This window comes from Nestor notabilis, unplaced genomic scaffold (assembly GCF_000696875.1).
Source record: "Nestor notabilis isolate BGI_N333 unplaced genomic scaffold, ASM69687v1 scaffold24248, whole genome shotgun sequence".
In the NCBI taxonomy this organism is placed as follows: Eukaryota; Metazoa; Chordata; class Aves; order Psittaciformes; family Psittacidae; genus Nestor; species Nestor notabilis.
The window spans coordinates 26,073-40,044 of record NW_009940031.1 but is presented as its reverse complement, the minus strand read 5'-3'; the positions used below and the strand labels follow the sequence as shown (position 1 = coordinate 40,044).

At 49.9% G+C, this 13,972-nt stretch overlaps 1 protein-coding gene across 1 annotated transcript in view; it reads right to left on the bottom strand.

Annotated features, from left to right (window-relative positions):
- Positions 1-11,396, bottom strand: part of LOC104410090 (C-terminal-binding protein 2) — a gene marked incomplete at its 3' end in the record, with an annotated part of 12,621 nt that extends 1,225 nt beyond the window's left edge. Inside the window, exons 1-5 of the mRNA XM_010020157.1 lie at positions 11,198-11,396; positions 6,950-7,104; positions 5,521-5,665; positions 1,830-2,036; positions 477-691 (exon numbers count right to left, since the gene is read on the bottom strand). Of these exons, the coding sequence (XP_010018459.1) occupies positions 477-691; positions 1,830-2,036; positions 5,521-5,665; positions 6,950-7,104; positions 11,198-11,219 (744 nt within the window). The remainder of the gene's footprint in view (positions 1-476; positions 692-1,829; positions 2,037-5,520; positions 5,666-6,949; positions 7,105-11,197) is intronic.
- Between the last annotated feature and the right edge of the window lie 2,576 nt (positions 11,397-13,972).

Below are 13,972 nucleotides of genomic sequence, written 5' to 3'. Positions count from 1 at the left end.
TGAGGTCTCCAGCAGCTTCTCTTCTCCAGGCTGAACAGCCCCAACTTTCTCAGCCTGTCTTTGTATGGGAGATGCTCCAGCCCCTCATCATCCTCTTGGCCCTCTTCTGGTTTTCTACAGAAGTCCAGCTCTGGATGGTAATGGCAAACAAAACTTGCTCCTGTCATTGCCACCACACCATGGGCACAGGGGTCACCTACCTGGCAGCACGTTACACCCCAATAAACGCTGTGGGGAGACACACGGGCTGCTGGGTGCAACCAGCTAATGTGGAGGTAACCCACAGGCACTAAGGCAGTGGCCATGACCAGAGGGAACCCTACTGAAAAGCAGAGCACTCTCTTCAGTTATAAGCAACCTGCTCTAGTGGAAGGTGTCCCTGCCCGTGGCAGGGGTTGGAGCTGGATGAGCTTTAATTTCCCTTCCAACCCAAACCGTTCCAGGACCTATGATTCCGTGCACACGAGCTGAATTACCTGCTTGATCGTGAAGTCGTTGATAAGGTGGTGGTTATGTTCATTAAGGTTACAGTGCAACGAGACACAGTCGCTCTGATAGAGCAGGTCCTGCAGCGTGTAGACCCTCTGGACCCCCAGGGACCTCTCAATCCCATCCTGCAGGTACGGGTCATAAAAGATGACGTTGAAGCCGAACGCCTTGGCTCGGACCGCGACCGCCTGCGCCGTGCGACCTGTGCGTGAAGGAAGGAAAGAGAGGGGCTCATTTCACCCGTTCCCACCTCCCCTTTGAGCTCCTGACACCCCAGTGCGGCCCCAGGGCTGCTGTGGGACCCCCTGGGCTCCCCAGACAGAGGAACAATCCTCTGTGGTGCTGCATCTACCAAGAAAAGCTGAGAAAGGGAAGGCAAAAAGCGCCACCTTTTCTTTCAGGCAGCTTCTTTGGGATGGGAGGTTTCCAGCCTCTGGCTGGTTAATTGGCCATGACAGAGACAACTGTCGTGGCTCGGAAGCAAAGGGCTATGTGGATGCTGGGCTGCGGGAGGGCTGCAGCAGTGCTGGACCCCTCCACAGGCTGTGCAGTCTCCGTGTGCCCCATGTGCCGAGCCCCAGTGATTTAGCTGTTCGCTTTTCCAGCTTGGAGCAGCGCAGGAGCCCAGCACGAGCCTGGTTTGGGTGCGCAGCGATATCCCCCCCATGCACACACACATCTGATGCCATACCAGTGCCCCAGAGCTGCACTGTTGACCGGGGACATCAGCTGGGTGCCTGCATGGGCATCCAGATGTGAGCACACAGCTGGGCACACACTGCCCTCCTCACCCTGCCAGACTAACCCCGATCTCCTGCTCTAACCTCACCAAATCTCCTCTGCTCTGTTTTGTGTGCATCTGGCCACCAAGTGCTGGGTGAGCTGCTGATGCTGCCTCAACACACCTTCTGAACCATCTTGTGATGGTTGGACTTGGCTCCCAAAAGGGATACCCAGGAGGGCTGGCAGCAGAAGTACGGATCCCACCTCAGATGCTGAAACTCTCTATAGCTATGGATGAACTGAAGACAAACACTGTTTTACTCCAGAATGGCTCAGAAGAGCCAGACTGGTGGAGCTGTGGTTTAGGGATGGGGTTTTGAGGAGAGGATGGCAGCATTACCGACTGTGGTCCCTCTTGGTCTCAGTGAAGGCTCACAAAATGCAGCTCCTTCCCTCCCAAATCAATATAAGATGTTCTCCCTCCTTCACACCAATGGTTCTGGTTTGGAAAACGCTCATTTTAGGTCCTTCAAAGGGCAGTGAATTGGTGCCGAGCCCTCCTCAGCGGATGAGCCCTGTGCGGGCACTGCTCCGTGTGCCGCCCTTCGCCAACGTACCGAAGCCGATGAGGCCGAGCGTCTCCCCCCGGATGCGGGCGGCTCCGGAGGCCACCTCCCGGATCTGCTCCACGCTCTGCACCCTCGTGCCTTCCCGCAGCGCCTGGTAGAGCCACGTGTTGCGGCGGTACAGGTTGAGGACGTGGCAGATGGTGGAGTCGGCCGTCTCCTCCACGGCGGCCGAGGGGATGTTGCAGACGGCGATCCCTGCGGAGGCAACGCCGCAGAGCACACCGTGGGTCAGGGACCAAAGTAAATGGAGGGCTCCAGCCCTTCGCCCTCACGTCACCCAAGCACATCATCACTGCTTAAAGCATTTGGAGTAGTGTTTGCTAAGGATGTGAATGGTTCAGGTGCAAAACACACCGTGACCAGTAATGCTGAGGGGTCCCCTATGCCCTGGTGTCTCTTTGGAGGGAGGACAAGCACAGATTTCAAGTGCAATAGTGACACAGGAGTAAGTCCAGCAGCAAAGGTCTTACTTAAGTTTAACCTAGTTAAGTTACTTAAGTTTAACCTACCATCCAAGTGACTTGAATTTCACTGGCAGAAATCACTCCTTTTCCAGAACAAGACTGTCCAACCATCAAGTTATTTAGGGACCAAGATCTGGTGCACCAGGTCGGTAGCAGGGCCAGCTTCTCTTTCCACTAACAAGCACCAAACCAGTCAAAACACCCCATGGTAAGGCATGGATTGACCACACCACCATGGCATGTACACCATCATTAGTTCCTTTGCCACAAAAGGTTTATCTTAAACTGCTCTGTCCCTGCTTGGAGCTGTAAGTATTAAGTTCATTGAAAATGTCTCCCTGATCACAGCCCTTTCCAGGTGCTGGCTGGGTAATGTGGATAAAGATGTGCTTAGTGTCATGCCTATTCAGCAGAGCAGTTAAGCACATGCTTATACCCCACCAGATTCAATGTGATTTACACATGCATTTGAAGGTGGATGTGTGCTGTACCGGACCGAGGCCTTTGAGTAGAAACCATGAGAAAGTAGGAGATAAAGAGAGAGTAAGAAAATCCCCTTCCACTGTGAAGGGCACTGATTCAAAATCCCACCCCCCTCCCAGTACCCCTGCTCCCAGGAGCTGCTCTGCTGTTTTTCACAGAATCCCAGACTGGTTTGTGTTGAAGGGACCTTAAAGCTCATCCAGCTCCAACCCCTGCCACGGGCAGGGACACCTCCCACTAGAGCAGGTTGCTCCAAGCCCCTGTGTCCAGCCTGGCCTTGAACACTGCCAGGGATGGGGCAGCCACAGCTTCTCTGGGCACCCTGTGCCAGCGCCTCAGCACCCGCACAGGGAAGAGCTTCTGCCTCAGAGCTCATCTCAATCTCCCCTCTGGCAGGTCCAAGCCATTCCCCTTGTGCTGTCCCTACATTCCTTTGTACAACTATTTTCCACCCTGTAGCAGGTTGGAAGACTTACGGAAACTGGGAGAAAAACTAATTGATGTTACAGGGTGAAAAGACCCACCACTGACCAACACTGTTCACCTCCCAGCCCTTTCAGAGTATGGGGGCACAAGGCTTTGGTCCCCATGAGCTCTTAAAGCTGATGTTGTCTTATTTTATATTCCTTATTTCTTCCACAGAGAGGACCTTTTGATCTAGTTTGGGAATGTGGGTGCAGCCAGAAGCCATCTGACCGCCTGCCCAGGTCCCCAGTGGAGGGGATCGAGGGCTTCCCAAGAAGACCACACGTTTAAGTATCAGGCGACTGCTCCTGCCCATTTGTAGGCAGAGGCTGTAGCTGCTCATGGGGGAAGAGAAGAGACAAGAAGGGTGGAGGGTGGTGGGTGGCTCTCCATCATCCTGCAACTCCTCCAAGGGTCCCACCACCAACCCTGCTGGCACTTGTCCCTTTTCTGAGGGACCACTTGCTTACGGAGCTGGATGACATCAAGCTGCCTTTCCATGAGCCTCTTATGCTCATATTTACTCTTGTGCCCACGGGAGCTGCTGGTACCAGGGGATAAATACCCACAGTGGATGGTTCAGCACGAGCATCTTGCTCTGGGGGGTGTTTTACAGTGGGTCAAAGCCATTCCCACCAGCAGTGTTTAGACCCTGGTCATTTACTGACTGCACACTTTAAAAACTACCTTATCGAAAGCAAACCCAATTAAACTTTACGCTACATTTGTGGGCAGTCATGACATTTTCTACTCCAAACCACATCATTTGGCCACCCAATTTGCCAAGTATAAAAAGAAGGATTATACCGCAGTATCCCATTACTTTATTCGTTATATTTTTCCTTTCTTGGTGCTCAAAGCCTCAGAACATTGTTATAATGGATAATAACAATAAGAGCTTAAAACATGAAGAAACCATTATGTTGGGAGGATACTGTTCTCCTCTTGAAAAAGAAAATAATTCAGTATATTGAGAATTGCTTTTTTAGGAATGACTATCTGAAACTCTTATCACAATTATCTCTGTGAAACGGCTCACGTGAGATGGTTGTTATTCCTCACTTCCTCAGAGATAACCTTTAATACAAGACATCCTAAACACTATTGTGCTTGATTGATAGACTGAATCTCGAGATGATCAAAACCAGTTGGAACTCAGCTGCTAAAATCATGGCTACAGTAAAGCTCTTGTAGCTGGGGGTGTGCAGCCAAAGGACTCTGTGACCAGCCAAACCAGTACGGAAACTGGGTGGCCCCAGCACAATCTGTGCATGTATTCCCCAAACCCAGGCATGGTGAAATACCCCGTAGCCGGACACAGGGGCTCCTTCCTGACAGTGTGAGCCCATGTAACGTGTACCCACAGTAAAGGTCTTTTTCAAGTTCCTGAGGCACCTTCAATGAGATGGCAAAGGAGGCAGCAACAACCCAATGCACAATTCCTGCTCTGCCATCCGACATGCTGCCTTCCCAGAGGTGTGGGCATGACAAGAAACCTGGAGAGGGGCTTTGGACAAGGGATGTAGGGACAGGACAAGGGGAATGGCTTTAACCTGCCAGAGGGGAGGTTGAGATGAGCTCTGAGGCAGAAGCTCTTCCCTGTGAGGGTGCTGAGGCGCTGGCACAGGGTGCCCAGAGAAGCTGTGGCTGCCCCATCCCTGGCAGTGTTCAAGGGCAGGTTGGACACAGGGGCTTGGAGCAACCTGCTCCAGTGGAAGGTGTCCCTGCCCGTGGCAGGGGTTGGAGCTGGATGAGCTTTAAGGTCCCTTCAACACAAACCAGGCTGGGGTTCTGTGATTCTATGACTCCAAGAAACAGCTCAGAACAAGAGACTAATCTTAGGCAAGAAAACACACAAAACCACCCTTCCTCCAAGTTTCCTAAAGCTAGAGCAACACTCCTGTGCCAGAAGTGAAACAGCCATACAAGTATGTGATGGTACAAGCAGGCACCTCGAAGTAGTGACAGCACAGGACCGAGGGACTGAGATGGAACAGTTTTAACACAGCATGAGCCTGAAAGCTGCCCTCTAAAACTGCCCCACTCTGTTTACCTCATGGTCAACTCTTCTTGTCATGATATTCTCTCCATACAAAAGAATCTAAACTGCACGTGTAATTTTAGGGACTGAATCAACCCCCTTTGGGACGTCCTGCCTGTACCTCCGCTTTGCCACCACGGTCCCATGGGAAGCAGCAGGTACCTGTGCTGATTTTAAACGCTCAGAGGGACATGGGAGGGAATTGGGGTGCAGAGCTGAGACCTACCAAGCTCCCCTGCAGCTTTGATGTCAATGTTGTCGTAGCCGCTGCCTATTCGGACGATGACCCGTAAGGCCTTGAACTTCTCTAGGTCTTCTCGAGTCAGCGTGATGGTGTGGTACATCATCGCCCCGACGGCTTCGTTTAACACCTGCAACAGAACAGAGGTGTCAGGAGCCACCAGGACACCTGGGGGGACACCTGCAGCTCCCGAATCAGGGATATTACACAGTAAATGGTACATTTTTACTGCTGACTTACTCCTGTCCGACCCAGGCTGTCACCAAAACCATCAGGGCTGTGACGCACCAACACTGAGGCCATTCCCTTTGGGAACGGACTGGATGGGTATCTGAAAATGATGCTGTTACATCTGAGGAGACAAGACAGAGGAAAACCGAGCCTGTCACTCACCTGGACCCTTTTCCAGGTTGTTATCTGATAATGCCTCTGCTCCCAACAGCAGTAATTCTGCTTTTAAAAAGGAATTAGGGTTTATGGCAGTATCTATCGGTTTTGAACGTGACTTGTAACTCCTCGGCCTTCTTTTGCATGCTGTTAGTTCAAATCCCTGTCACACTGTTCACATTAACCTTTTCTGTGGGTTTTCAAGAGTACCTAAAAAGATCCACATGAGGTTGTGCCATCACATAAGGCTGCACTTCATCCCCTTCAGTGAAGATTCAAACCATCATTAGTGCTCACCATAAGCTATCTCAGTGCTCCGTAACCCAAAGACCTATCCAAATTCTCTAAGACAGGCTCATCTATCATCTGTCAGCATCCCACGAAAACCTCCCTCCTCATTCCCCCTCATTTAATATCTGAAGCACTGCGAAGATCAGCACTGCTGCTATTTGTAGTTCTCTTTCCCAGATCCTGGAAGTGATTTCTGATCACTTCAAACCTCATTTGAGTTCTCTAAATGTGCGCTAAGAATATGTTTTAAAGAAATGTTTACAAGTGGTCGAGCTTCCAAGCAGAAACACCCATCCACACTGCATGGATCTGCCTGTGTGATGCCCAAACATCACCCGTTCCCCAAAGGGGAGAAATGAGGTGCTGGAGGTGCACCCAAAGAGACCCATCAGCTGCAATGTGGGATGGTGTCAGCAAAGCCAGGGCAATCACGCTGCACCCTGGGGAGGTGCAGAGCGATGTTATTGCTGCACTGAGCAAGTAGCCTTCAAAATACATGGGAAACATCCATGTTATTGATGTAAAGAGCCTGATGCAAAGAGATAAAGTGACTATTTTTCCCCAAATAACATCTGGCTTCTAAAACAACCTCGATGAACTTTAATCTGCAGCGACTTCTGCTGATGTGACCTGCTGATGGGCTCAGACAGCAGCTTTGTACCCTTTTTACTGAAGCAGAACAGGGAGAGGGAGACCAGAGCACCCGATCCCCAGCTACCACTGCAGCTCACGGTACCTTCTCGTGAATCTCCTGAGTTGATTGTGCATCACAGAAAGCAACCGTGGCCAAGTCCTTCAGAATGGGCATCTCCACCGTGCAGTCCCTGCCATCCAGCAGTGCCACCAGCGGCCGCGGGTGCATGGGGCCGTTCATGATTTGGGGGCGAATACCTGCAAGCAGAAGGAGCATGGTTTACACAGCGTCAGCAGCAGAGAGGTCTCGTGGCAGCCGTGGTTCCTGCGTGTGGTCCCCGTGCAGGGTGAGGAGCAGCAGCACTCGGTTTCAGTTTGTGCAATGAGTATCAAAGGATGATGGCAATGCAGTGCAAAGTTAGCACAGGTCCAGGTTTCTCTCTGGGGTTTAAACACAGTGAGGCTTGCTGACAGGACGGGGATGGACAACCCCATTTCAGCCACTTGGGACTCAATGGGGATGTGCCTCCACTATGCTGATCCTCACCAACGCAGGCAACGTTTCAACCAAACCACATAAGCCAGAGCTGCTGCCTCTTCAAGTGTGTTATTTCACATCTTGGGAGTGAAACCCAAGCCAGCAGTAAGTTTTTCCCTGCCTGCAGGAGGGCTGGGATTTCGTTCCGCTGGCACTTGATCTGTTTTTGTAAGGAATGACTTTACCATTTTGACCACCTCTGAAAGACAAATCCAAACAGACATCCACTAAAAAAAAGGAATTACTGGAAAATCACAGAAAGAACAGGACACCAAAGACCTCTTTAACATACAGGCTTATATTCTGTTCTATTACCAACTACCAAAAGGGTGGGAACAGCAAAGCTCAGCTTACTTTGTAAAATCAAACCAGGTCTATCCCTGCATCCCGCAGGATGCTCCGGGAGCCAGCGTGAAGGACTTGCACATACAGGATGAAATGGCTGCAGGACACTGCTCTTCTCACACTGACACACACCTCTCCACGGACTGCTCCCTTCAAACAGTTTGTACTGAGGCCTCTGTTCAGCTGTGCTGTGGTTTTGTCATTCCACACCAAGATGTTCTCCAGACAGAGGTGAGGAAAGGAACAATCACCATCAAGAACTGCAGAAGGCTGATTTTATATCCTGTCTATTGCTCTGCCTAGGATTAAACCAGTTCAGTTTTGGACAAGTCACTCAAATTCCTACTCCTCCCCTGTCCACTCAGTAAGGGCATGAATTACATTGGGACTGTACAAAATACCCCAGCTATCTTTTTTGGCTGCCCAGGTGGGTTCTGGAAGAGCACAGGAGGGGGAAGTGGGTGCTCTGTGCACAAAGTGGTGTTTTATTGCTGCTGCTGCACATGAGATGGCTGGGATTGGAGGGTTTGGATCTGAACCTCTAAATCCCCACAAAGCCACTTTCCTTTCTGACTCCCCACTTCCACACAAGGATCTTCCAGGGCTACCAGCCAACATCTTTCTCAACTTTAAGCACAGTGGTTGTGAGATGCTTCTGTTGAGGGGCTAACAGACATAGTAAATGCCTTTGCTATTCCTGGATCAGCACCTTTTCCCCTGCCACATCACAGGTATCTCTACTTACTCACAGTGAAACTGCTGGACAAGCAAGGGGTTTGGCTCAGAGAACTCCATGGAGTTGTTCTGGGGTTTTCTGGTGGGACAAGCATCTCACACAGGGTATTACAGAACAAATGCTACTGTCTGTGGTGCTGTTTGAGTAAGTCAGACTAAAGCAGAGAGCGGGATGTTCCTTCGCCAGGCCTCATGGGCAGGGCTGGGGACCGCTCCAGCCTTCTGGAGTGTGGTCAACACCCGGAACCATGTCACAGCAGCCCCGCATGCCAGAAACATGACAGCGAGGGACAGAAACTAATGAAAGGACACACACTAATGCATTTATCTTTAAAGGGAAAATTAAATGTGCTTTTTGCCCAGATTGCTGCCAGGTAAAGTATTAGCAAGATCTCCACCAGCTGATATGTATGTGACAGACAGGTACTAGAGGCCAGAGCGATGCTGACGCCAAGAGCATCTCCCCGGGGAGGATCCATGCTGCTGCGTATGAAACGCAGGGTACCACATAGTTACTTTTGGTTTATGTGGGCAAAAAATAACTCCATGGAAACAGGAGTTCAATGGAGTGGGTCTAATGCCTCTCTGCTCCTGTTTTATTGAATCTGCTTTAAGACATGATGAACCAGCCAACCTGGCAGACCTGACTGGAGATTTCCAGCATTACAAGTGAACGTCTTTGTAATAGGTCCTCCTCTCTGTCTTTCCTACCGAGCTCTCCATTAACATGTACTGGAAGTAATACATGATGTTTGCCCGTGTTTCATCCAGATGGAAGTGCAAGTGTGTCAGTAGGCAGGGTAGAGTGCTGGGATGATTTGGATAACTGAAAGAAGCTTGCCATAAGCAGATAAGCAAGAATAAAAACATGTACAAATCTCAGAGCGCTTACACAACCCTTACGTGAAGCCCTACACCACAGCTAGATTATTTTCTTAGGTTAACAAGCCAGTGAATTATAACACTGACTTAAACACTAATGTGTATGATCTCCAAGGCTTAGAGCATCACGTACCAGTCTCGCACCACAACTCTAAATACAAAGGAAGCTGATGCAGGGGCAAGGTGGCCGTGGTGGTCCCAGCCCTGACCTGGGGGCCACCATCCCCACACATCCTCTATCTGGACAAGCTGAGCTCAGTGCCCACTGGGGACCAGGATCATCTTCAAGGCAGAGCAATGGGCACACAGAGGCTGGAGGTGGCTTCCTGTGAGCGTGGCACATGGAAGATGAAACCACAGGTTATCCAAAACTCTGACCTTTAATCCGAGCCCTAAAATAACGGGTTTATTATGCTGCCATTGCATAAGCTTCTTTGAAAGTCAAACGAAACACAGCTTTTTCCTTTTTTTTGAAGCAGCATCTGTGTCTTTGCTCAGGATTAAGGATGTAATTGTGCACGATGACACAGGCTTGCGAGGCACGTCACCCTCGCCCGCACACAGAAGTGCAGTCGCCGGGGGTGAATGCTGGCTGGGAACTGCGAGGTGGTCAGAGGCATGTCTCTCATTTCTCTTACTTCAGCCAGGGAATTTACTTTGGCATCACAAGGAAAGTTGTGGAGCAAATCAATACGAGATGAAGTGCATAATGTATGGAAATGATGGTTTAATATAAAACACTTGCAGGTTTGCCACTGAACCCACACTGTATTTTCCTTGCCAGCCTCTCTCCTTGCCTCTCCACCACTCTGTGTCTATTCTTCACCATCCTGGTTCTTACCTCCTCCACATTCAACCCCAAACCATTTCAGCTGACAAAATCAAGCTGCTCTCAGTCCGCTTTCCTTTTTACCCCGCTCATGCAGCACGTTTGTTCTGCATGCGCCTGCTTCATTAAGAACGAGGTATGCCACGGATCAGAAAGTAATGAAACACCAGGCACTCCCCCCCTTAAATTCTGATCAAACATCACAGCCATTAACCCTTTCTCTCTGCAACACCACCGGGCTCGCTCCATCGAGGGGTACAACACCATGGACCAGCTCTCCTTGGAGCCGGAGTGGGATCAGCCTCCCAAATCCAGCGGCTCCCCCACCATCTGAAGCTGATTTTGCCCACAAACCCCCAGCCGTGCTCCCAAAGTTGGAGCAAGTATTGTTGTCTATTTTTCTGTAGGCATTTCCAGCCCGAGGACCCTCGCCAGCATTGCAGGGAGAGCTCGTAAGGAGGAGGGAAAGGAGGAAGGGTTTATGGAAAGAAGGCGGGGGGGGGAAAACCCCAGGAAAGGCTTTGCAGTCACACTGAGAACTCAAACTCCACCCCGGCTTGTTGCACGCAGCCCCGCCGTATAAAGTGCTTTTGTTTCATTTTTAATACACAAAGCCTGCTTGTCCTTTCCTGCCGCTCCTCCCCTTTGCCACCCACTTGTATCCGATCCCAATGGCACCCCTGCCAAGAGAATTAGGGAGTGCTCCCTGCTAAATGGCAGCCTTTGTGTGACCGCAAGACGGCTGGTACTATCTCACAGAAACAAAAGCAGAAGCCATTTGCCTAATTCTTATTAATCTCAGTTGCCTGCGCCACGCAGCATTAAGGAAATAGATGAAATAAAGAAAAAGAAAGGGAAAAAAAAAGGCTTTAAACATGTTCACTTGCAGTATATAAAAGTGAATCAAGAAGCGATCCTGACACTCGCCTGAATTACCCGCTCACGACAAAGTAGCTACAGTTTTACAGTCAACTACACACTTTATTAAACAAACAGAAAAGAAACAGGAAATTTCCCCTTGCCTGGAAAATGTTGCCTCCACATTCTTCTTCTTATTAAAAACCACACATGGCAGTGGAGGAGGAGGGAGGGAGGAGGAAGGGGGGGAACCCACACACGAGAAAATACTACCACTTTTCAGTGCGTTGCCTCTCCTTTCGTCTACGAGGGGGTATCTTCAAACAGGCAATCCCGTGGCCCACAGCTGCAACATCTCAAGACAAATGTCTCTTTGAACACGGAGGGAAAAGAAAAGGCTTTTGTCCTGAGCCACAGAAGAATAGCCTGGAATTGCGAGAGGAGTTCCAGTCACCTCTGTGCGGCTCCCAACTCTTCAGAGCACTCCCTCCAGACTTTGCTGAAGCTTTTAACTAATCGTAGTTCTTTCCCAGCCCTTGAATAAAATCATGTGAGTGCCAGCCAAAAAATCTTTTGCTATGCACACTAAAGGGTTTGTATATGTCACAGTTGCTTTTTCCCCCCTTCCACTCCCCTCCTCCTATTGACTTGCACATACGGCGGGTTGGTTTTTTTTCCCCTTCGAGTTGTCTCGAATGGATTTAATCTGTGCCACGCTGTGTTTTATGTTTGTTTGGGGTTTTTTTTGGGAGGGGGTTTGTTGGTTTTTTTTCCTTAAACTTAAAAATGAAACATGCCTTTCCATGCAGAGCATATTGAAGGAGGCTCCAGAAACAGGCTGATAGCCTTTAGCAGCAGCACCATGAAAACAAACACAAAGCACTGCGGGAAAGCAAGGCTGGGCTGATCAATCTCATCTAGCACTCTGAAACGAGGGGCCAGACTCTTTCTTGGTGTGTAAATCAACTGGTTTGCATCATCAGAAACAACGCTCACTTGCTGGCAGGGTTCATATCATTCAGTTTATCCATCCTGCTCAGTTTGTCCCAAATAGGTGAAAGCAGCCCCAAATCACTCTCATCCTAATCATGCTGCTGCAGGACATGGTGATGAGGGCAGGTCGTCCCTGTGCAATGCCCCAGCTCCAGAGCGTGCAGCAGCTCACAGCCTGGAGCCACTGGGGTTTCTTCTTTCCAGTTGCCACCATTATTGCCAGAGGCAGCAGCAGCTAGAGACAAACCTCATCCAAGAAATGAGGAAAAAAATCTGCCTCTCACTCCCATGTAATACTATTAGTGCTGCATCTTACTATTTGTCATTAGAGAGTGTGCAAGTTCATTAATAGAGGGGTCTCGGTGGCATTTGAGAGCTCAAACTGATTTTCAGCCATGGAAGCCAAAACTGGTGTATGGTGCTGGCTACAATGCTTCACCTGGGAGAAGTGCAGCCTGTGGGGAAGTCTGTTGGCAAGAAGGTTAGCCTGTGTTTCTCCGTCACGTTTTATCACCGTCCTGGTGGTTCAAACAGCATCATCACTCTCCTTTGCAAACTAGGGGGCCTGAACCACCAAGAGCTGGTCCAAGGGAAACACCCAGGAGCAGCAATTCACTGGCACACACACCCCACTAACGGACAAAGGTCCTGCTGACCCTGTCGGATGCTTCTGAATGCAGAGGAGAGTCCTGGCGTTGGAGGAGAGGGTCAGGAATAGGGAGGGCAAAGGTTTATTATCTGAAGCTGGTACTGACTTGTAACACAAACATCAAAGAACTGCCAGACTCCCAAAAATCCAGTGCCCAAGTAGAAGACAAGGGGATGTAGACACACCTTTGTCTTGAGCTTACACTGCCATTGCCTTGAGCACTCCAAATTTTCCATAACTTACTGTCCCAGCCATCACCCCTGCGTTACAATCTGGGCCCCACAGTGCCCTTCCAAGGTGGCTCAGGCATCTGCACTCCGTGGTGGCCCTGGACCACCCTCTTCATGGGCTGTAAACCAGTGTTGGTCCTGCTTCAGGAATGTGTGGAGGGGAAAACTCTGGGAAGCCACCCCTGTGGGTCACCAATAACAGAGCGGGTGGTGGTTTCAAGCTGCAGCAGTACCATTTGCAAGCAGAAAGGTGTGAGTTGTGAAGGTGCGATTGAAGAAGCGCTGAAGGAAGGTTTCTGTGAGGATAGGATGTTTTTGGAAAGCACTGATTTCCACCCTCCTTTTCTGCAGCGTACTCCCAACTGATGCTTTCTTTCACTTTTCCTATTAATAAATGCTTCTCATAATAAATGCATATGCAAAAATGAAGAAAGACAGTCTTATCATGCAGCCAGGGAAGAAAACAAACCCAAACAGACAGATATTTACTGTTATTTCTAATTGCAAATACTCTGGAGGCTCTTGGTACTGCACACAGAGAAGCCAGTACAGAAAGTGACAACAAATACAGTATTTGATAACTAATCATGGCATGATTTTTCACAGAAGCAAAGCATCTTTGAGACTGCCAGAGCCCTACCACGGTAAGGCTGTGAAATCCTCTCGTTTGGAGGAGACGTGGTGTTTGGACCCATGTCCATACCGCAGCTGGAGCTGAGAGGCTCCACACTCACACAGGGAAGGGGGACAACGGCAAAGCAGAGGCGACTTCCATCCCACTTGGAAACCCCCAGGTCCCTGTGGGAAATCACACTTCAGAGAAACTCCGGAGCTCCAGAAAGATGGGCAAAGAGGCAGCAAGGCCCATCCTGCCCCGCTGGAAAGGATAAACCTCGTACCTGCCGTCGGGAAGAGCCTGCGCAAACTCCTGACCCCTCCCGCACGTTTCCCCCCGTCAGCACACAAGAGCTGGCTTTGTGCCATTTCCCTTTCCAGATAACTTCTCAGGGCTTCCTTGAGGAATGTATTTTTAAAAATTCATGGGAAATTCCCCTATAAAACAATAC